General features: G+C 38.7%; 1 protein-coding gene across 1 annotated transcript in view; it reads left to right on the top strand.

The window, feature by feature from the left end:
- The window catches only part of tmem114 (transmembrane protein 114), a 90932-nt gene extending 77093 nt beyond the window's left edge, over positions 1-13839 (top strand). The window contains exon 4 of the mRNA XM_043711590.2: positions 10578-13839. Within this exon, the coding sequence (XP_043567525.1) occupies positions 10578-10807 (230 nt within the window). The 3' untranslated portion in view covers positions 10808-13839. The remainder of the gene's footprint in view (positions 1-10577) is intronic.
- The last annotated feature ends 8813 nt before the right edge of the window (positions 13840-22652 follow it).

Raw genomic sequence — 22652 nt, 5'->3', positions numbered from 1 at the left:
AAAGTAGATAATTGACAATTTAGCAATGGGAGGCTTTGGGGGTGTCAGATTGCTCATCTTTCATGAAGCATTTGATTTCACAGAAATAATTGGAGACAAAAATCCAGAAGTTTCATCAGAAGACAGGCAATGTGTATCCCAGATTACAACACAAATGCTGAAGGAAAACATCCACTCTCAGTTGCCAACCAATCTGCTGGAAATTGCTTGATTTTCATTCATGTTAATGTCCATTTGGGTATTGTACTGGAGTGCTGTCAGCACTTAATAAAAGACAAACAAAATGAGTCACCGCCTTTGTAAAATAACAAGTGAGAAAATTGGAAAAGAGAAAAATAAAATCTCTGTAATGGAAGTTGAATTAAACTGGTTCAGCTTTCTAAATAAAATGACCTGAGCTGTCAAAGCTGTATGAATTATCAAAACGATGTAGCAGCTCTTCTGAAGTTTGAAGAACAAATGCGTAGCTTTCTCTGCTAGTAGGGAGAAAGTAGATTTAAGTGGCAGATTTAGGATAAATCTTTTACAGTTATTTCTGAAAAATAACAGGATCAAATCTTGTCAAATTCATTTAGAAATTATTACCAAGGTGTTTGTTTTGACAATGTCCCTTTCAGTTCACAAGTTTGACCTTTTTTTAACTTTTCGTGGCAATTGTGAACTCCTTTTGACTTCTACTGTCATGGCCATGTGTAATCTGAATTAGATGGGGACTCACTGAGATCCCAAAACTGCAGCCAACACACTTTATTCTCTTGTGTGGTCAGATTAGGTTCAGATTCAAGGACTGAAGAAAATCAGCAGTAATCTCTTAATGATGAATGTAGAGAAATGACTTGGAAGTTGCAAACTGACAAAAGTACTAGGAGTTACAAATCTATGGCCATTATTGTAATCTTGTTATAAGATGATGATTGTTTTCACTCAGAAATACTGCCTATAATTTTAGGCAGATATGGGCGGCACGGTGGCACAGTGGTTAGCACTGCTGCCTCACAGTGCCAGAGACCCGGGTACAATTCCCTCCCCAGGCAACTGTCTGTGTGGAGTTTGCACATTCTCCCTGTGTCTGCTAGTTTCTCCGGGTGCTCTGGTTTCCTCCCACAGCCCAAAAATGTGCGGGTTAGGTGAATCGGCCACGCTAAATTGTCTGTAGTGTTAGGTGAAGGGGTAAATGTAGGGGAATGGGTCTGGGTGGGTTGCTCTTCAGAGGGTCGGTGTGGACCTGTTGGGCCGAAGGGCTTGTTTTCTACGCTGTAAGTAATCTAATTTGAATCACCTGTGATTCTGGTGGTGGTCTGATAGCTTTTATAGTTTTTATAATGGGCATGCATTTAAGGTGAGGGGGGAAAGTTCGAAGTAGATGTGATGGGTACGTTTTTTAAACAAAGTGTCATAGGAGTATGGAATATGCTGCCAGCGGTGGTGGTGGAGGCAGATAGGATAGAGGTGTTTAAGGGATAAGCACATGAATATGCAAGGATTGGAGGAATATGGACTAAGGGCAGGCAGAAGGGATTAACTTAATTTGGCGTAATGTTCAGCACAATGTCGTAGGCTGAGTCCCATTCCTGTGCTGTATTGTTCTATGTTCTACAACTTCTGATGCAACCTATTCTGCCTTTTCAAAGCTGGGATTTTCTGCTCCTATTCATCAAATGGGACCTGGTGTTTGATTAGCAGCCAGCAAGCCAATAAGACAAGAAGTCTTATTCTGCAGAGACACATTTATGGCCCTTTTGATGAATGGTCTGGATTCTTGAAATCACTCCTTTTTTTTATATTGAAACTTTGACAGGTTCAGTGCAGAGATGGGTGTAGTGTCCTTGGCAGTCACAACCTGATACCCATCATAGAGTCAGTGAGCATTTCAGATAAAATAGTGTTTATACTTGGAGACAGGAAGGACTGCAGATGCTGCAAGTCAGAGTCAATAGATGTGAAGCTGGAAGAGCACACTAGGTCAGACAGCATCCGAGGAGCAGGAAAGTCAACCATTCTGGCCAAAACCCATCGTCAGGACTGGGGAGGGGTGGGGACCCCAGTAGTAAATAGAGGGAGGGAGATGGGGCTGGAAGAAGGATAGGTGGATGGTCATAGGTAGATGCAGGAAGGGGGTTATTGTCATTAGGCAGTGGAAGGGGTGGAGCACATAGGAAAATGGACTGATTAGAACTGGTTGGGGGTGAGGAGGAGGGGATGTGGGTCTAGACTTGGTATAGGGCTGGGGAAGGAGGGACTTTGAAGCCAATGAAGTCGATGTATAGGCTGCTGGGCTGTAAGTTCCCAGGTGAAATTAAGGTGTTGTTCCTCCAATTTCCATTTGACCTCACTCTGACAGTGCAGGAGGCCAAGGATGGATACATTGCTAGGAGAGTGGGAGGGTAAAATTAAAGTGGATGGCAACCGGAAGGTTCCGTTGGTTAATGCGTGCAGAGTTCAGATGCTCCACAAACTGGTCCCTGATATAGACTGTTTATACATGTTTGTCAATTTACAAACTCTGCAAAACCTTAGAACATCAGCAGTAAAACTTCCAGATAACTGCTAGAATCACAAATAGTTGATTTTTAAACCGTTTTCTTGTGGCTATCTTATTTTGGCAAAAGTAAATGCAAGTTTATCTTATGAGTAGGTTAGTGTTATGACACAGCGGTGAACCCCTCTGTTAATTAAACTAAGCACTCAGAAAAGCTCACCTCCCCTCGTAATCTGTTCAAATATGAGTGACAGAGAATTCCCCAAATTCCTGCATTTAAAGAAAATAATATCAATTTACTCTTTAGCTCTAAAAGTGAACATTAAACAATAACTATTCACAACTCTAAGTCCCTTTTCTCATTACTGCTTATTATCTGCCTCCAACTTTATAATAATATACTGTTCCAACAAAACACTTATTAAAATTATATCAACTTAATTTCAAAACCATACAGCACTGTTGTCATCAGTATCTGTCTTCTTTCAGCTGAAGATCTCCCTGGATCATTATCTTTGTTTTTTACTGTGAAGATATTTAACCTGAAAAGATATCTTTGATAGAGAGTGTGTTGATTGCAGTTACTCTGTCTGACTTTCAAACTGCCTGCCTTTTTTGTACTCCCAACATCAGATTGTCTCATTGGCTTGATGTTGGCAAAAACAATAAATTCAAACTTTATTGGGTTTTAGTATTCTGGAGCAAAATTTAAACTGGTTGGTTCAATTCAAATTGTTGTCAAAGCAGCAACCAACTCAGGTATCTATTTCACAGCCAAATGTTACATATTTTCAATTTTCCAGTGCACTCTGAGGCTGCTCATTAGTCATATGACAGATATTTGTAAGCTCTCAATGCAAAACAGTATTCATTCTTAAAGATATAGTATACGCCTTCAACTTCATAACAGTTAGTAGTAGTGCAGATTTTTTTTTCATAGCGTGGAATCCAATGGTATCTACTTTAAATTGGATTTGACTATGTGGGTTATTTTCTTAAAATTTTCATGTGTCTCTTCTAAATGTAAGCATGTTCTATCACTGTGTGGGATACAAGGCATCTATAACACAAAGTATGGGGTAAACAACAATATATCTCCTTAATCAGTCAGTTTGTCATGTTGTGAACTCATCAGTATAAGGACTGAGAAGGGAATATGAAATGCATTCAGTCAAATCTGGGACAGAAAGTGAAATAAGCAGAGGGAAATAAAAAAATTGATGAAGGAATGAAAAATAAAGGGACAGAAGAGATGAGATAGAAATTACTTGCAAAATTTTAACTCATTTTGTAATTCAAATGACAATAAAAAATCTAAAGGCATGAAACTTCACATTTATAGCAGTTAATGTTCAGAGTAGAAAGGTTGATTAAAGGAGTTGAAATGACTGGATTTTGCACAAGTAGATTACTCAGTGCATTTCAGTGGTGAGGCAGAGAATAAGAAGCTGTTTTTATAAAGCTAGAGGCAGAGCAGCACAAATTGAAGAGCAACATCAGATATTGATGTTTAATCAAGCATCTGCCCTTTGTCTGAACTTGCTGTACAATTTGTATAAAAATATTGCAAATCTCACTATTGTTTCCATTGTGCATTCTTTCCCAATGTCTCATATTTGCTGACAGATCTGATAATCCTTTATTGAGATATAATTTTTTTAGAAAAGCTGCTGAAACTGCTTTTAACAACCAGAGCACAATATTCCATGAATGATAATTGGGTGCAAAATGATAAAAAAACATGATCTACCCTGACATTTTCTCAATCACAATTTAGATTTAAAGTTATTGTATGAATATTTTAGCATGCAAAATCAATCAGAGTTTGAAATTCCCTTTTCAGCTACATTAGAAGAAACGCAAATGTGATTGTTTCAAAATAAGTTGGTGCTGCTTAAAATGGAGGCCAAAGTAGCTTTGTTTGCATATATTCAGCATTTTCTCTTTCATAACCTTAAGAGAACCTTTGTTATTTTCTAAGGTAAATGTTGGTAATGCATTGGTGATAGCTGTGGTTAATAACTAGCTCACAAAGACATTTTACTGAGAATTTGTGCCATGTAGCATTTGAAGTTGTAAGATTTGCAGAGAAAAGCAATCAAATTTCATTATTTGGTATATACCAGCTATTTATTTTTGACAAGATAAATGAAAAAAACCCTTCCTTTTATGTCACTGTTTTTGCGCTTGTCTCGATTTTAGTCAAGGAAATATTAATAGGGTGCTGTGACAAGACAGTGCAATCACACAACTCAGGTGACTGCAAAGCCTTACTGTAACAGGTACCTCATGCTCAATTTATTGGTTTGAAATTCAAAAGCGTCTTGATGTTCAAAATACCCTGAGTTAATTAAATCAATGAAAGCAGAAGTCATGCTAAACTGCAAATGGAGCAACATGAAATATTGAAAAGAAATTATCCTGAAGTTGTCAGATAATTGAAGTAATTGAAGGCAATTAATTTGAAGTGATCTCCCTTTGTCTCCAGAGCTTTGCTTTAATTAAGCCAAGCTGAAATAAAATGTTCACCTCAGATTGTAGGGAGCGTTGCCTGCCTATAAAACCACACGCAAATGACAGCCCCATGTGGATATTTTGGACCAGCTCCAAGGAAGTGAGTTTACTTTCATAAAATTAGTTATGGTGGGAAACAGCCAACATAGTGCATGTGCTAGAGGTTTAGCTGAGCCCTTTAATTGTGATTTAGAGAAAAGGGGGAACTTATTGATAATCACTGAGGCTATTGTGTTGACATGCGACATCGATATTACATGCCTTTGATGCAGGCAGCCCATTCTGACTGAACAACACTGCTATTGAATTGATTCACTTGGGAAGAAAGCAGTTTGAATCCTATTGTCACCTCACTATTCTGTAGTTTTAGTAGACTCGGAGTTTGGAATTGGATGTTATTGTTGAACATTACCCAAAGTGATCTGACTTGCCATTCCTTGTAAAAGAGTACACACATAGAGGACGATAATTGTTTTCCATATGTCACAGTTTGCTTTGCATGATATCTTCCTTCCTGAATTTTAAAGGGCGGCACGGTGGCCGCCCTGCTGCCTCACAGCGCCGGAGACCTGGGTTCAATTCCTGCCTCAGGCAACTGTCTGTGTGGAGTTTACACATTCTCCCCGTGTCTGCTTGGGCTTACCTCTGGGTGCTCTGGTTTCCTCCCACAGTCCAAAAATGTGCAGGTTAGATGAATTGGCCATGCTAAATTGCCCGTAGAGTTAAGGGAATGGGTCTGGGTGGGATGTTCTTCGAAGGGTTGGTGTGGACTTGTTGGGCTGAAGGGCCTGTTTCCACACTGTAAGTAATAAGACCATAAGACATAGGAGCGGAAGTAAGGCCATTCGGCCCATCGAGTCCACTCCGCCATTCAATCATGGCTGATGAGCATTTCAACTCCACTTACCCGCATTCTCCCCGTGCCCTTAATTCCTTGTGACATCAAGAATTTATCAATCTCTGCCTTGAAGAAATTTAGCGTCCCGGCCTCCACTGCACTCTGCGGCAATGAATTCCACAGGCCCACCACTCTGCTTATCTGTTCTGAATTTACCCCCTCTAATTCTATGTGTCCACGGGTCCTAGTCTCCTCGTCTAACGGAAACAATTTCCTAGCATCCACATTTTCCAAGCCATGTATTATTTTGTACGTCTCTATTAAGTCTCCCCTTAATCTTCTAAACTCCAACGAATACAATCCCAGTTTCCTCAGCCGTTCCTCATATGTTCGACTGTCATTCCAGGGATCATCCGTGTGAATCTCCGCTGGACACATTCCAGTGCCAGTATGTCCTTCCTGAGGTGTGGGGACCAAAACTGGACACAGTACTCCAAATGGGGCCTAACCAGAGCTTTATAAAGTCTCAGTAGCACAATGGTGCTTTTATATTCCAACCCTCTTGAGATAAATCTAAAATCTAAAGACCTCTGAATCACTTGGGGCTTAATATCTAAGCACCCTCTCCACATAAAAATGCAAGTTCATAAAAAAGCAGCAAGCAGTGATTCTTATCAAAACATTGGGCAAAAATGATGTTTTTTCCACTCTGTGCAACAACACTCCATTTTATACAATAGTATCATGGCTGGGAATAAGCTGCCAATTACAACTTAACTATATTGATCTATTTTATGCGGTAACATTTAACATCACTATCAAAACTTTATACTGACATACTTAATTTTTAAAATATATCTATATGATTACAATTTTATTCAACATAACTCATTATTCACATTAACATTCTGGATCTGGACAGAAAATTTTATTTCCATATCGCTTTCACGCTAACCTTACATCTATCTGTTAGGAATATAGCAGTAACCATTCAGACTTTCAAGCCTGCTATATCATTCATTTAAAAAAAGGCTGATTTTAAAAAAAAACAACCTGTAGAAGATCTAAAGGAAACTTTGGTTCTCCATCCTTTATGAGAGTGGTTACTTTGTGTTGAAGATGACTGCAACATCATACTGCCCAATCATTACAGCTGGTCAGCTGCCTCCGACTGACCCCCCCCGGTCATTTTGCTTTGACAGTTGACAAGAAAGTTTGTTTCGTTGCATTTGGGCCCAAGTGATGTTGACTGTGGCATAAACTTATAGTTATAAAAACAGCAAGTGCTGAAAAAACCCAGCAGCTATGGCAACATCTGTGGAGAGAGAAACCAGGTTTTGAAGACTAGTCATACTGGACTCGAAATTTTAACTCTACTTCCCACTCCACAGAAGCTGCCAAACCTGTTGAACTTCTGTAGCACTTCCTGTTTTTACTGCAGACTTCCAGTATCTGCAGTATTTTGCTTAAAAGCTTCCAGTCAGTTGACTGTGTCCACACAATGTATGGCATTTACAATATGGAAAGCAAGTTTGTCCTCTGGTTGGAAATTATTCCACTCTGGGTCTTGATTCAAACATGCCTAGCTGTGAACTTTATATATTGGCTCGCATTTACTCAGGTCTTTAGAGCATTCCTTTCTGTTCTCACTGGACTGCTGTGCTTGCCTTCTGTTTGGTTGTTCCCTGTTGTAGCCACTGGGTGCATCTTTGGAACTAGATTTCTTGCACAGATGTTTCCATTGCTTTTTGTTCAGCATGCCTTGCAAAGATTGTGGAATGCAGCACAGCTTTGCAGTGGGTGAGATGCATTGTACTTTCCACGTAGCCAGGGGATGCAAAAAGCAAGCAAGCTACAGTGTCAATATTGTTTGCTGCACCTCATGCTTACAGGTGCTGTTATCTGTGTGAGAATGACTTAATATTTTCTGTTGTTTGCTGTCACTGAATCAATGCTGTCACCTTTTTTTTCCAAGAGCTCATTTTGGATTGCTTTGGTAAGTTTTGAAGCAATTACCAGCTCCATATTACATTTTGATATTCAGCCTCTAAAAAAATCATGATGGCATCCACTGACATATTGATCTGTTGATACATGTGCTTTTCTCCTGTCGGACATCAATTCTAAGTGATGAATTATAAAGTCAATTCCTATATGCAACTAATTTTCTTGGACTTTTCATATCTTTGTAGTATCTGTCTGCTCCTCTTCCGATAATCCCGAGGTACTGACTCTATGTAACTTCACATTGCCAATAACTATCAATATGTTGATGGCATGTTTAATCAGTGCTGCAACTGCTTAATCTATGAAACTTAATGGTATTCTGTATTTGAAATGTTTTAACTCCGATGGGAGATCTGTGGCTTTCCAAATCATGGTGAGGATTTAATATCAGTGCTTCTGCTGTTCTTCTGTCTTTTCAATTTATATTTAAATTTGTGCATACTTTCCATACTTTCACCACTGTACTCTATTTTTTGGTTTGGAAGTTGTTTTAGTAGTTAATGCACAGTTGGCTTTGTGCATTTTTGGAATGCAGCCCACATTTATTTATATTGATTGACTGAATTTTGGCCTGCATTCTCTGAATTCAGTGCAGGGCTGAATCCTAAAGGCCATTAAAGTTTTAAATAGCCTGAAGTTAGAGTAACTTTGAATGACCAGCTGTCTGCATGGAAATGACTGTCTTGTTTATGAATAAATATTAGTTTCTGCTTTTTTTTGTATTTTGGGGACCTCTGGATTGCTGTTCTGGATGCTAGATTCTGGATTGATATTTTGTGTGTGGCTTGTCTCCCTGGCCTAAAAGCTTGTGAAGCTGATGTTTTCTTTGCTTCTTTGCTTAAAATAAAATAATCCCAGCTACATATTTTTGTGCTTTCTAAATGTATCACAAATAAGGCATATGAATTTCTTTAGTTGGAGATCTCTGGTGAGTTTATTTATAGTAAAACTATGTCTATATATAGTACAGAGCAATCTCCAGACACAGCCTGCGCCTGGAGTGCTACAATACACACAACCTGCAGTTTGAGCTCATGTGATAATATGAGAATACTTTGCTTATTTGCATGTTGAGATCCAAAAGGGTTACCACACCAAAGCTGATAACTCATCACCACTGACACATCCTTTGGAGCAACCTTTGTTTCTTTAATGTCCATTTTCTATCCTCTTATGTCTTGACCATCCTCCTATCATCCCTACCCACCACCCTCTCACAGACCTAACTTTTGTTCTTTCATCTACTCCTCTGTCACTGTTTCTGATGTGTAATCAACCTAAAATGTCAACTGTATTTCTCTTTCCACAGCACTGTAACACTCTGTAACAGCACTATGGGTGTACCTACATCCATAGAGAGCAGCAATTCAAGAAGATAGATCAGCAACACATTCTCAAGGGAAATTATGGATGGGCAAAAAATGCTGGCTCAGGCAGTGTTACCCACATCCTATGGATGAATTAAAAATAAATCCCTCTGCTACCATTACTTGAGACTACTTAACAGTGTTAATGTGATTTCAACCATAATCACACTGTCATCTTTGCTCTATTTTGAAGTTTGCCTCTTATTTGAATCCTTCCTTCTCACAGTTTTTATCTTGTTAGCATGGTGTCAAATTATATTACAATGACATGCTTAAATACTACATCTAGGGATGTAACTTTGCAAATGAAGGTCTGTTTTCTCAAAGAACTGAAGTAACTTTATCAGCTGTGAGGCTAGCTTCCCATACAAATCATGCCAACACCCTCTTTTATGATATATTTTCTTTCCTCTTCCTTGTCATGCTTTATCCTTTCACCTGTAATATTTTCTGCATTATCCAATGCATTTTCTAAAATATTAGTGTTAGGTTAGTTACTTTATCACTTTTATTTCCAGCATTTGTTAAAATATTTTCATATGTCTCAATGGTATGGTAAAAAGTAATAATGCCTTACTGGGTGTGTAAGTTATCTGCTTGAAGAGGTACATCTCACTAAATAGTTTTGCTAATCATGTATTTCTTTTTGGCCAGGAAGAGTATGACTACCTCTGGCTGCACTGAAACTTCTCCTGCCTCCCTGGGATGGTCATCCCCTCTGCCCAAATTAATGTCCCTCTGATATAACAGTTGTGGATCTGCTGGATGACAAATGACAACTGCCTGGCTACACCTGATCAGAACACTACCAATATTATAGTGAGGCCAACTATGAGGCCAGTTCAGGCTTTTTACCAGTTATATTGGGTGTTCTCCTCCATTACACCACCCACCTCCGTCCTGATGTGAGCCAAACATCCAAGTGGATTTCATTGGGTCATTGAGGTCTACAGTAGTGAAACAGGCTCTTCGGTCCAACTTACCCATGTCACCACAGTTTTCACAATTTAAAATAATCCCATTTGCTTGCATTTTGGACGTACATGGAATAGTGTAGGTTAGATGGGCTTCAGATTGGTATGATAGGTCGACACAACATCGAGGACCGAAGGGCCTGTACTGCGCTGTAATGTTCTATGTTAAATGTTCTCAGTATCCATTTCAGTCAGTGTAAAGACTTTCTTGCCACATTACTTAACAAGGATCGTTGAACATGTCATTGTAATGTAATTTGTCAGTAACAATGTAACCTTGTATTGCAATACTAATTATTAGAGGTCTAATATTAGGGAAATGCATGACTGTGAAATATCTGTAAAACAAGCTCTGTTTGTTAATATTTAATCAATGTCTCGTCTTCTGTTTACCTCAGCTCTGGTAACTCTTGGCGGAGTCAGTGTGTACATCGGATATTCAGCTGCAGCATTTAAAGCAGCTGTTTGTCTTTCTGGAAAGAAGATTCTGGAAGATATTAACATCAGGTTTGGATGGTCCTTAGCTCTGGCATGGATCTCATTCGTTGCTGAGGTCTTTACTGGTGTTGCATTCATAATAGCTGCCAAATTAACGAGCATGAGAAGGAGACAGGAAGAAGCAACATGAAGCTAACATGCTTTTGAGGAAAGTTATGGTGAAACAAAGACAATTATGTTAAGTTTCTGTAAATTATATCGAAGTGGAAATAATGCAATTGTTTCAAAACTCTGGGAGCTGCTCAAATATGCATCTCTCACTAAGTTAATATTTAATGGACTCTCGATACTAAAAATGTGAAATTAAGTATTAGTGGTTGAAATACTTAATGAAAACAGTCTGCTCTTAGTCACTGTTAGTTTAATTTGCTTAACTGTTAATAAAGTAAAAATATCTATTAATGTAACCTTCACAGATATTGTAACAAAGAAATACTGTAAGTGGTATGTGTGTGATGACTGTAGCAGTATTATATAGCAATGCCGAAAGCTGTCAGAATTACAGGTCAAGTGGCAAAGGTCTTCTGCTTTTGCAGCAAAAATATGTTTCACGTTTAACTCCATTTCTACAATCTAGAATAAAAGTAAATGTTGCCAATTAGTACTGAGTAAACTATATCCCTTTCCAAAACATTAATGGGCTAATTATATGTTCTGAAAATGTGTTGCTGGAAAAGCGCAGCAGGTCAGGCAGCATCCAACGTTTCATGCCCGAAACGTTGATTCTCCTGCTCCTTGGATGCTGCCTGACCTGCTGCGCTTTTCCAGCAACACATTTTCAGCTCTGATCTCCAGCATCTGCAGTCCTCACTTTCTCCTAATTATATGTTCTATCAGGAGTTGTGCATATAGGGAACATTGGTTAACCAATAAGGTTCCAATAATGCAGAACTATTTTGAAAGCTCATTCCCTTTGAGTACAAATTTTAAGCAGCCACAGCAGGTTGCAGAGCTATAGAATTAACTGTTAACCCTTTGACTGCAGAGTTTTGGAGGCAAACAAAAATTTAATTGTAATTGAGATATTTTGGGAAAAGATTGAATCACTCTTTTTGCTGCTAATGTTAAATTCTTAATTGACTGTATGATGCATAGCTTTTTTTTCTTTTGTACAATAAACTTTTGTTCTTTTGTTAAAGAACTTTGGCAGCCGCATATAAAAGGTCCCAGTTTAGATGATGAACATGTGCTGAATATTCCAAGGTCAGTGAGGAAGTGATGAGGAACCTATAATTGACCTCAGTTTTTAATGTCAAGTAATGTCAACAGTTTGGATTCAAGTGCCCTAACGGCCGAGATTACTAGTAAGATCCCAGCTTCTCAACCTCACCACTTGCCTAAGGCATGTGTCTCTTGGGGTCCAAATGCCATAAAATGAGTAATAACGTGACAAAAATTACCAGAAGATAAATATTTTAGGTATATAAATTTGGCATTCATATTCTTCCTCTTCCTTCCTGAAGGCATTAGTGCTTTGCATGAAGATAGTTCCAAATGTACCTGTTACTGTTCAGCATCTAGCCCAAATGTTCATTATTTATGTATTAGCCTTGACAGTGAATGTTGCCTGATTATTCACCATCAAGAGAAAGCACAAACAAAAACAGAAATAGCCAGAGAAAGTCAGCAGGTCTAGCAGATTCTGTGGAGCGAAAGCAATGTTAGCATTTTGAGTCCAGCGACCCTTCTTCAAAACTGGTTATAGCTAGAAAAAAGTTGGTACATATACAGAAGATGGGGGGTGGAGAGCAAGGAGAAGAAGTAAATGATAGGTGGAGATGGGGCCCAGAGTGAGAGAACAGCAGTTGGGAAGACAAAGGAATGGATAATGGTGAGGCTGGGAGAAAGAAAAGCTGCTAATGGGGACCACTGGTGGGTGAAAGGTTACCAACGTCCCAGAGGACCATAAGCTTCTCACTCATTAGGCAGCGATGACTTGTAGGGTCACCATGCCTCGGGCAAGAGAGGAAGTTGATAAAGTAGGATCTTGATGGTACCCTCAACCATTTGGGGAATTGAACGTACGCTGTTGACATCATTGCATTAAAAGCTGATGCAAATGACTGGTTTTTCATCACTGCACACCTGAACTTAGAAAACTTACCACCTGTCGATCATCCAGACTGGAATCTTTCCAAACTTCACTTTTGTGTTGTTATGATCCCAGCTGATAGTAGTACTGGATACGTCAGATCCCAGAGCGAAACCTGGCTTGATAGATCATACATTTCATTTCTGCAGTTGGTTACTGTGTTGGTTAGTCACTGAATATTCGCATGAGGCTGCCAATGTTCCACCAGACAGAAAATACAGGTTTATTGCACACAAAAAAACCCCAATATATGATGCAGCTTGCAAAAATCTTATCATCACTTATCATTTCTCAGCAAAGTATGACTTCTTCTTTAATTCTTTAATTTCTTATTTAATTAACTTCTACCTATTTTGATGGCCTAGATTCTTCCATCTAGTTCTGCTGCCCTAACCCTCTTCTCAGTTTTGGCAACTTGGAAATTTCTACACAAACTCTCACAGCATGGCTATTCGATGAAATAAACTCTGACAGTCTGGAGATTTCTACACATGTGACAGATTTTCTTTCTGCGACAATGAAGCTGTTTTTCAAAACTGACATTAAGCACTAATGGCCTGTGGTCTGACTTCTCTGTATGAAAGCTCCACTTTGTAAATAATTTATCAATTAACATTACAGGTATCCTTCTGGGCAATTAATTGAAATCACATACTTTTTGGGAATTATGTTTTAGTTCACTGTTCCAAACTACTTTCTGAGCTCTTAAATCATATTGATTGCCTTCACAGAATTGAAATGAAAATGTATTTTACATCTACTTTCAAAATTGAAAATTTCAAGTTATCATAATATATTTTGCATCTTTATCTCAGCATTTAACCAGATTAACACGGTAAAATTTGATGAGTCTATTTAAATAGTTTTTAATAAGCACAGAAGAAATAAATTAGTACTTGAGCTTTAAATACTGTAGCTGGATTGGCAACAGTAAGAAAGAAAATAATTATTATCTGGTTGATGTTCACAGTTGCACAGAAGTTACAACCTTGTCACTTGACCTTTAAAGCACTGCAATTAAATGTGTGGTATAAATGTATCTAATGCACAAATTATTAAAATAAAAAATCTTTTATGATCATCTATTGCATTGCTGATTATAAGCGCTTTTCTAATTGTTACTTAATGCTTCAGATTTCAAAAGAACAAAACACTGTTATGGATTCTGAAACACCTTCAAGAAATAGTAACCTGCAAGCTGAAACAATTCTGGCACTTGCTTACAATGTGACATTACACTTCCCAATCCTTAAAGCAGTGATATCAACTGTACTGTATGACCACTGCAAATCTACAAATGGATCGACTTTAGGTGGAAACCACTTTAGCCACAATTTCAGTAAAAACATTAAACAATTGTCATTTTTTAAAATGACATTATTAAAACTCTAATTAGCACATTTTTCTTTTAGAAGAGACTTACAAGGCAAGGATCCCCTGGTATATTCATTGATTGAGCTTTTGACTGTTTGAATCAAAGCAATCTTAGTGTTCATGGCATTGATGGCGTGACAAATTGTGTTATGCAGATGATGTCCCAAACATTAGTCATCAGTGGCCTAGTTATTTTTACTTTACACAGATACTCATTTTATAGGCCAGCCTTAGTACTCACCACCAGTCCAAAATAGATAGCATGAAAATATTAAAATGGATATTTTGTTAATATTGAGGTAAAGGAAATACAAGTTGTGAATGGTATGATATAGTTACAAAGGAAGCAAAGCTACAAAGAGTTAAATTATACATGTCCCTGCAGGTTGCATAGATGGAATTATGTTACACAGGAGGAGGGTAACAGTGTAGGGTAATATAATTGAACTGTGAGACTGCAGCTTGTCAGTTTTTAATCTTGTGAACTAGAGAGTGTCTGTACTCTATTCAGACCTTATTAAAAATATAATATCAAAGCACTGCACTTAATCTCTTATTAATGTCATAACAAGATTTTCATAGAGCACAAGACGGAGGCACAATTACTATTAATGATGTTGGTCAGCTCATGTCAATTTAAATTGTTCCAATTATTCATTCTCAACTTTCATTAAATTCAAATGGTATAATATGCTACCATTCATCTTGGCACTCTGGCAAAACAATAGCTGCAAAGCGAATTAAATGGGAATTAAATAAGTCACTTTGTACTACCGAATAAAACCTACTTTAACAATTTCAGCACTCTTGTTCTTTTACAAACAAACCAAATCAGGAAAGTAAAAGTGTTATACTTAATATCAGAATTGTGATCTCCATGACTGTTATTACAAACTATGCAAATTGTCAAATAAGGCTCTATTCAGAATTTTTTTTCTATTAAATATGCATTGAAGAACATGCTGATAAAAATGGAAAAAAATTCAAAACGTACAACTTTAAATCTATTGGTGTTTGGCTTTTGGTTTCATCTTAAGAATTAAGTATTTACTTTATGGAAAAGCAGTCAATTGATAAGTGAGATAACAACACCAATTAACGTGCATGCCTTTGAAGCTGGGCTTGAAATCAAGCAGAAGGCTCCAAATCCATTTTTAATGATCCACCAAAGAGAGATATTCTACAAATAGGCTAATCTTGACCATTAATATACCTGAATAATATGACCGGAATTACAAAGTTACCAATAGCTGAAGTAAATTTAACATTTAATGTTTCATATGCTATAATAACTTCACAACTAAAAGATCACTAGTTTCCAATTCATGAAACGTGCAAACAGTCTACTTTCAAAACAATCAGCTGATAATGAGGGTATGCACCATTTAAAATAATCTTCCAAAGTAAGACTTCTAAAATTATTTTTCCTGTGTTATTTTTATTGTCATTATACTTTATTATCCATACTGAGTATGATTTTGAGGCAATGTATTATAAATAATTCTGTATTCATCTGTTTGTGAGTCTAGAAAATCAATCACCATCTCAACACTGCTGTGATTAAGTTTTCACAATAATCTTGTTTTGTAGAAAATAGTGAGCCAAACTCAAGCCAAAATAGGAGAAAAAATATGTTTTCCATAGCAGGAAGCAAAAACACAGATAAAAGTAAAGATAATGGTATCATCACTAAGTATCAACTACAATACACTTTCTGGTAATACGCATAATGTTAGGCATTGGTGTGGAAAAGAGATAATTTTTTCCTTTCCTTTAAAGATAGTCAGACATGTCAAACAGATTGTGGGATTATGTAGAAGTATTCTGGTGGTCCAGCAGCTACAAATTGCAAACTTACAGATTCCTCCAGCTTCAAATATAAGGTGCATTTTTAATCTTACATGTGGTATTTCTTGTGGTCAACTTTGCAAACCTGAGGCAAGTTGTAAACAAGGACCTCTTTTGCATGTCTCATGTTCATGAAAGAGATGGCTATGGAGATAGTTAATGTATTGATAATTATCTTCCAGGATTCTACCAATTCTAGAATGATTCCTGCAGATTGGAAGGCAGCAAATGTTACCCACTATTTAAGAAGGGAGGGAGAGAGACATGAGGGGTCTACAATCCTGTTAGCCTTACATCAGTAGTAGTGAAAGTGACAGAACCTATAATGGAAGGGATAAATAGATACCTGGTTAATAATGATCTGATTGGACATAGTGAATATGGATGGAATGGAAACTCATGTAAGACAAGCTTAATGGAGTTTTCTGAAGATGTTGATAACAAAATTGACAAAGGAGAACCAAAAGGCAGAATATATTGAGATTTAATGAAGGCTTTTGTTAAAGTCCCTCATATGAGGATGATTTGAAAAATTAAAGCAATTGAGATAGGAGATAACTTACTGACATGGATTGGTGATTGACCAGCAGACAGAAATCAGAGGGTAGGAGTAAATGGGTCATTCTTGTGTTGTCAGATTGTGACTAGCAGGGTACCACAAGGATCTGTATTGGCTTCCAGCAGTTCACAATATATGCCAACAATTTAGTGTTGTTAACCAAATATAATATTTCTAAATTTGCAGATAACACAAAACTAAGTGGGAATGTGTTTTGTGAGGAAAATATAAAGTGGCTTTAGGAGGATTTGGACAGACCAAGTGAATGGATAAGAACATGGTAGATGGAATATAATATGGAAAAATGTGAGGTTATCAACTTTGGTAGGAGAAACAAATATGCAGAGTACCTCTTAAATGTTAAGAAGGTGTACAGAGGGATGTAGGTGTTCTTGTTAGTAAGTCATTGAAGGCTAACATGCAGGCCCAACAAGCTATTGGGAAGGATAGTGGAACAATGGCCTTTATTGCAAGAGGATTTGAGTACAAGAATAGTGAAGTATTTCTTCAATTGTATAAGAGCTTTAGTCTGACCACACCTGATCTCTCTGTGCAGTTTTGGTCTCATCATCTCAGGGAAGATACTGTTGTCATAGAGGGAGTGTAATGAATGTTCACAAGACTTATTCCTGGGATGTTGAGGCTGTCTTGTGATGAGAGATTAGGCAAACTGGGCCTTTATTTTCTAGTTATACGAAGAATGAAAAGTAATCTAATTGTAACTTACAATATTCTTAGTAAGATGATTGCTCTGGCTATGAAATCTAAAACTAAGAAGCACAAATCAAAAATAAGATGGAATGTCTGAGATGAGGAGAAAATGTTTCACTCAGGAGGATGTGAGCTTTTGGAATTCTCTATTACAGAGGACTGTGGAATCTTTGAATTGTTTAAGGTAGAGATTGATAGATTTCTGATTACAAATAAATTACAGGGTTAGAGTTTCGGTGTTAAAAAGCATTGATGTTTTCAATCAGTCATGATTATATTGATTAGCAGGACAGGGTCAGTGGGCTGAATGGCCTATGTCCATTGCTATGTTTTTATATCAAAACTATCTAAGTTTTGGGGACTATGTCTGCAGATTGTCTCCAACAAGATAATGTTTATCTGGTATAGGGTAGGATATGCATGTTTGATAGAAGAAAGAGTGATTGCTAAGGAGGACAGACATTAAAAAGATTGTCCACTTACACATGAATGAGTCACTTCCTCAGCCAGTTCAGAATTAAAAATCACTGCATTGCTATAGATTTGGAAGAGTGAAAACTGTCAGGAAACATTGGAATAGTGAAGTTTAAAGGTGACAAAGACCTGGATAAGAGTTTCAGTGCAAATGTAGCAGGGGATAGAGATTAGCAGTATTATTTAAGGTGGTAGTAGTTGGTAATGGATAGGTATCAGGTTATCACTCTGGTTGGGGTAGACTAATGTAGAGTTTATGAAGAACTTTTGTGAGATGGTGAACAATCTACATTCAGCAGATAATATCTAAAATGAAAAAGATTCTTGGATTCCTGAGAAGGAATCATACAAACTGTGATAAAAATAGCAGAGTTACATTTGTTTGTCCAATCTGGAATAAGCAAGCTTTGTGTGGGATCCTGACATTACAAGAGAAATAAATAAAATAGAATGATCCAAAAATGTATTGCATTATTCTACATGATGGAAATACACCACTGCCATTTCCTCAATTAATGGTCTGGAATAGGAATCACTGCAGTAGTGGAGGGAGAAAGATACTCTGAGTACGTTCTATGAAAACAGGCTCAAATGGACAGAAACCAGGTGCCCTCCAGCCACACCAAATTGTGGCAGGCATCCACGCAAAATAGAAAGATTATTTCATTATAAGATAGACATAAATGATCTGTCTTTCAAAGGATAATCCCACAATGGAACAAGTTGCCATTTTGCAGCAGCAGCGGGAGCAGTGAGAGCAAGGACCAGGGAGCTGCCGGGAAAGTAAATTTCCCATTTGAATACTTGTCTCATGGAATCAGAGGCCTCCATTTTGCAGTAGCAACCCGAGCAGTGAGAGTGAGGAGCTGAGTGGGGTGGTCGAATCACACTCTGGGAAGGTGAGTGAACTGATATATTTGGTAAAAACAATGACTGCAGATGCTGGAAACCAGATTCTGGATCAGTGGTGCTGGAAAAGCACAGCAGTTCAGGCAGCATCCGAGGAGCAGTAAAATAATTCGGATGCTGCCTGAACTGATATATTTGGGCAGTGGCTAAACCCGAGACACTACGTGGGTAGTGGCTCCCACCCACACCCCTCTTCTAACCAAAAGGAAAGATGCTATGGTGTGTTGATAGGGTAAGGCTGTTCTTTGTCTTTTTTATCATGTGCTGGTAAGTATTGTGATTGGTAATTTTTAAAATTTCATTTATCTATTATTTGATATTATAGTTGGACTAAGTTAAGCTTAAGAGTAAAAATGGCAGGAGATCCCAGGCCCATGTTATGCTCCTCTTGGTCATTGCGGGAGCTCAGGGATGTGGCTGATGTCCCTGCCTCCTTCACGTACAGGAGGTGTGTCCAGCTACAACTCTTGTTAGACTGCATGACGGCTCTGGAGCTGCGGGTGGACTCATTCTGGAGCATCTGCAATGCTGAGGAGGTTGTGGATAGCATGTTTAGCGAATTGGTCACAACATAGATTAGGATTGCTGAGGTAGAAAGGGAATGGGTGACCAAAAGGCAGAGAAAGAGCAGGAAAGCAGTGCAGGTGTTCCCTGTGGTAATCTCCCTCTAAAACAGGTATACCGTTTTGGATACTGTTGGGGGAGATGGCTCATCAGGGGAAGGCAGCAGTAGCCAGGTTAATGGCACTGTGGCTGGCTCTGCTGAACAGGAGAGTGAGAAAAAGAGTGGAAGGGCTATAGTCATAGGGAATTCAATTGTAAGGGAAGTAGAAAGGCGGTTCTGTGGTTGAAAACAAGACTCCCGAATGGTGTGTTGCCTCCCAGATGCACAGGTCAGGGGTGTCTCAGATTGGCTGCAGGACATTCTGAAGGAGAAGGGTGAACAGCCAGGTGTCATAGTGCATGTAGGCACCAATGATATAGGTAATAAACGGGATGAGATCCTACAAGTAGAATTTAGGGAGTTCGAGCTGAGTTAAAAAGTAGGACTTCAGAGGTAGTAACGTCAGGATAGCTACCAGTGCTACATGCTAGTCAGAGTAGAAATGATAGAATAGGCAGGATGAATGTGTGGCATGAGAGATGGTGGAGGAGGGAGGGGTTCAGATTTTTTGGACATGGGGACTGGTTCTGGGGGAAGTGGGATTAAAAATTGGAAGATCTACACCTGGGCAGGACTGGAACTAATGTCCTGGGAGTGCATTTGCTAATGCTGTTGGGGAGGGTTTAAACTGATGTGCTGGGGGATGGGAACCAAATGAGGTTAGTAGACAGTACGGAGGCAGTACCTAAAGCCTGTAAGGACACAGATAATGAAGTCAGTGTGACTAAGGGGAAGAGTCGGCAGGGAGCAGATGATGAACGTAAAGGGACAGGTGGGTCTGAGATACATTTGTTTTAATGCAAGAAGTTTAGTAGGTAAGGCAGATGAATTTAGGGCTTGGATTAATACCTAGGAATATGATGTTATTGCTATTACTGAGACTTGATTGAGGGAAGGGCAAGATTGGCAACTAAATATCCCAGGATATAAATGCTTCAGGTGGGTTAGAGTGGGAGGCAAAAGGGGTGCAGGGGTTGTATTACTGGTCAGAGAAGATATCACAGTTGTGCTGAAGGAGGGCACTATGGAGGACTGAAACAGTGAGACAATATGGGCAGAGCTCAGAAATAGGAATGGTGCAGTAACAATGTTGGGGCTGTACTACAGGCCTCCCAACAGCGAGTGTGAGATTGAGGTACAAATATGTAAACAGATTATGCAAAGATAGAGAAGCAACAGGGCAGTGGTGATGGGAGATTTTAATTTTCCCAACATTGACTGGGATTCATTTCATGTTATAGGTCTAGATGGAGCAAAATTTGTAAGAAGCTTCCAAGAGGGCTTTACAGAGCAGAATGTGAATAGTCCAACTCAGGAAGGGGCCATACTGGACCTGGTGATGGGGAATGAGCCCAACCAGGTGGTTGAAGTTTCAGTAAGAGATTACTTTGGGAATAGTGATTAAAATTATGTAAACTTTAGAATACTCATGGACAAAGATGAGAGTGGTCGTAAAGGAAGAGTGCTAAATTGGGGAAAGGCCAAGTATAGCAAATTTGGCAGGAGCTTGGGAATATGGATTGGGAGCAGCTAATTGAGGGTAAATCCACATTCGATATGTTGGAGGCTTTTAAAGAGAGGTTGATTTAGAGTGCAGGACAGGCATGTCTCTGTGAAAATGAGGGATAGAAATAGCAAGATTAGGGAACCATGGATGACAGGTGAAATATTGAGACTAGTGAAGAGGAAAAAGGAAACATATATAAAGTCTAGGCGACTGAAAACAGATGAAGCTTTGGAAGAATATCAGGAAAGTAGGACCAATCTGAAATGAGGAATTAAGAGGGCTATAAGGATTCATAGAACATAGAACAATACAGCGCAGAACAGGCCCTTCGGCCCTCAACGTTGCGCTGACCTGTGAACTATTCTCAGCTCGTTCCCCCTACACTATCCCATCATCATCCATGTGCTTATCTAAGGATTGTTTAAATCTCCCTAATGTGGCTGAGTTGACTACATTGGCAGGTAGGGCATTTCACGCTCTTACCACTCTCTGCAGAAAGAACCTGCCTCTGACATCTGTCTTAAATCTATCACCTCTCAATTTGTAGTTATGCCCCCTCGTACAAGCTGACGTCATCATCCTCGGAAAAAGACTTTCACTGTCTACCCTATCTAATCCTCTGATCATCTTCTATGTCTCTATCTAATCCCCTCTTAGCCTTCTTCTTTCCAATGATAACAGACCCAAGTCTCTCAGCCTTTCCTCATAAGACATTCCCTCCAGACCAGGCAACATCCTGTAAATGTCCTCTGCACCTTTTCCAATGCTTCCACATCCTTCCCGAAATATGATAACCAGAACTGTACACAATATTCCAAGTGTAGCCGCACTAGCGTTTTGTATAGTTGCAGCATGATATTGCAGCTCTGGGACTCAATCCCTCTACCAATGAAACCTAATACACTGTATGTCTTCTTAACAGTACTATCAACCTGGGTGGCAACTTTCAGGGCTCTATGTACATGGACTCCAAGATCCCTCTGCACATCCACACTACCAAGAATCTTTCCATTGACTCAGTACTCTGCCTTCCTGTTATTTTTCCCAAAGTGCATCACCTCACATTTAGCTGCATTGAACTCCATTTGCCATATCTCAGTCCAATTCTGTACTTTATCCAAGTTCCCCTGCAATCTGTAACATTCTTCCAAACTGTCCACTACTCCACCGACTTTAGTGTCGTCTGCAAATTCACTAATCCATTCACCTATGCCTGCGTCCATGTCAATTATAAAAATGACAAACAGCAATGGTCCCAAAACAGATCCTTATGGCACACCACTATTAACCAGACTCCAGGCTGAATATTTTCCATCAACCACCACCCGTTGCCTTCTTTCAGAAAGCTAATTTCTAATCCAAACTACTAAATCACCCTCAATTCCATGCCTCTGCATTTTCTCCAACAGCCTACCATATGGAACCTTATCAAAGGCTTTACTGAAGTCCATGTATACCACGTCAACTGCCCTACCCTCATCTACATGCTTGGTCACCTTCTCAAAAAACTCAATGAGGATTGTGAGACATGACCTGCCCTTGACGAAACCAAGTTGACTATCTGAAATCAAATTGTTGCTTGCTAGATGATTATAAATCTTATCTCTTACAATCTCTTATAATATCTTCAGTAAACAGGGTTAAGGAAAATTCCAAAGACTTTTATTCGTACATAAGGAACAAGAGGGAAATAGAGAAAGGGTTGGCCCACTCAAGGACAAAGGAGGAAAGTTATGTGTGGAATCAGAGCAAATGGATGAGACTCTTAATGAGTACTTTGCATTGATATTCACTGAGGAAAGGGACATGACAGGTGTTGAGGTTAGGGATAGATGTT

Source organism: Chiloscyllium plagiosum, unplaced genomic scaffold (genome assembly GCF_037043375.1).
Source record: "Chiloscyllium plagiosum isolate Xiang-an unplaced genomic scaffold, Cpla_swu_hap1 HiC_scaffold_20, whole genome shotgun sequence".
NCBI classification, from domain to species: Eukaryota; Metazoa; Chordata; class Chondrichthyes; order Orectolobiformes; family Hemiscylliidae; genus Chiloscyllium; species Chiloscyllium plagiosum.
The sequence above is the reverse complement of the archived record's forward strand: the minus strand, read 5'-3'. Positions and strand labels throughout refer to the sequence as shown.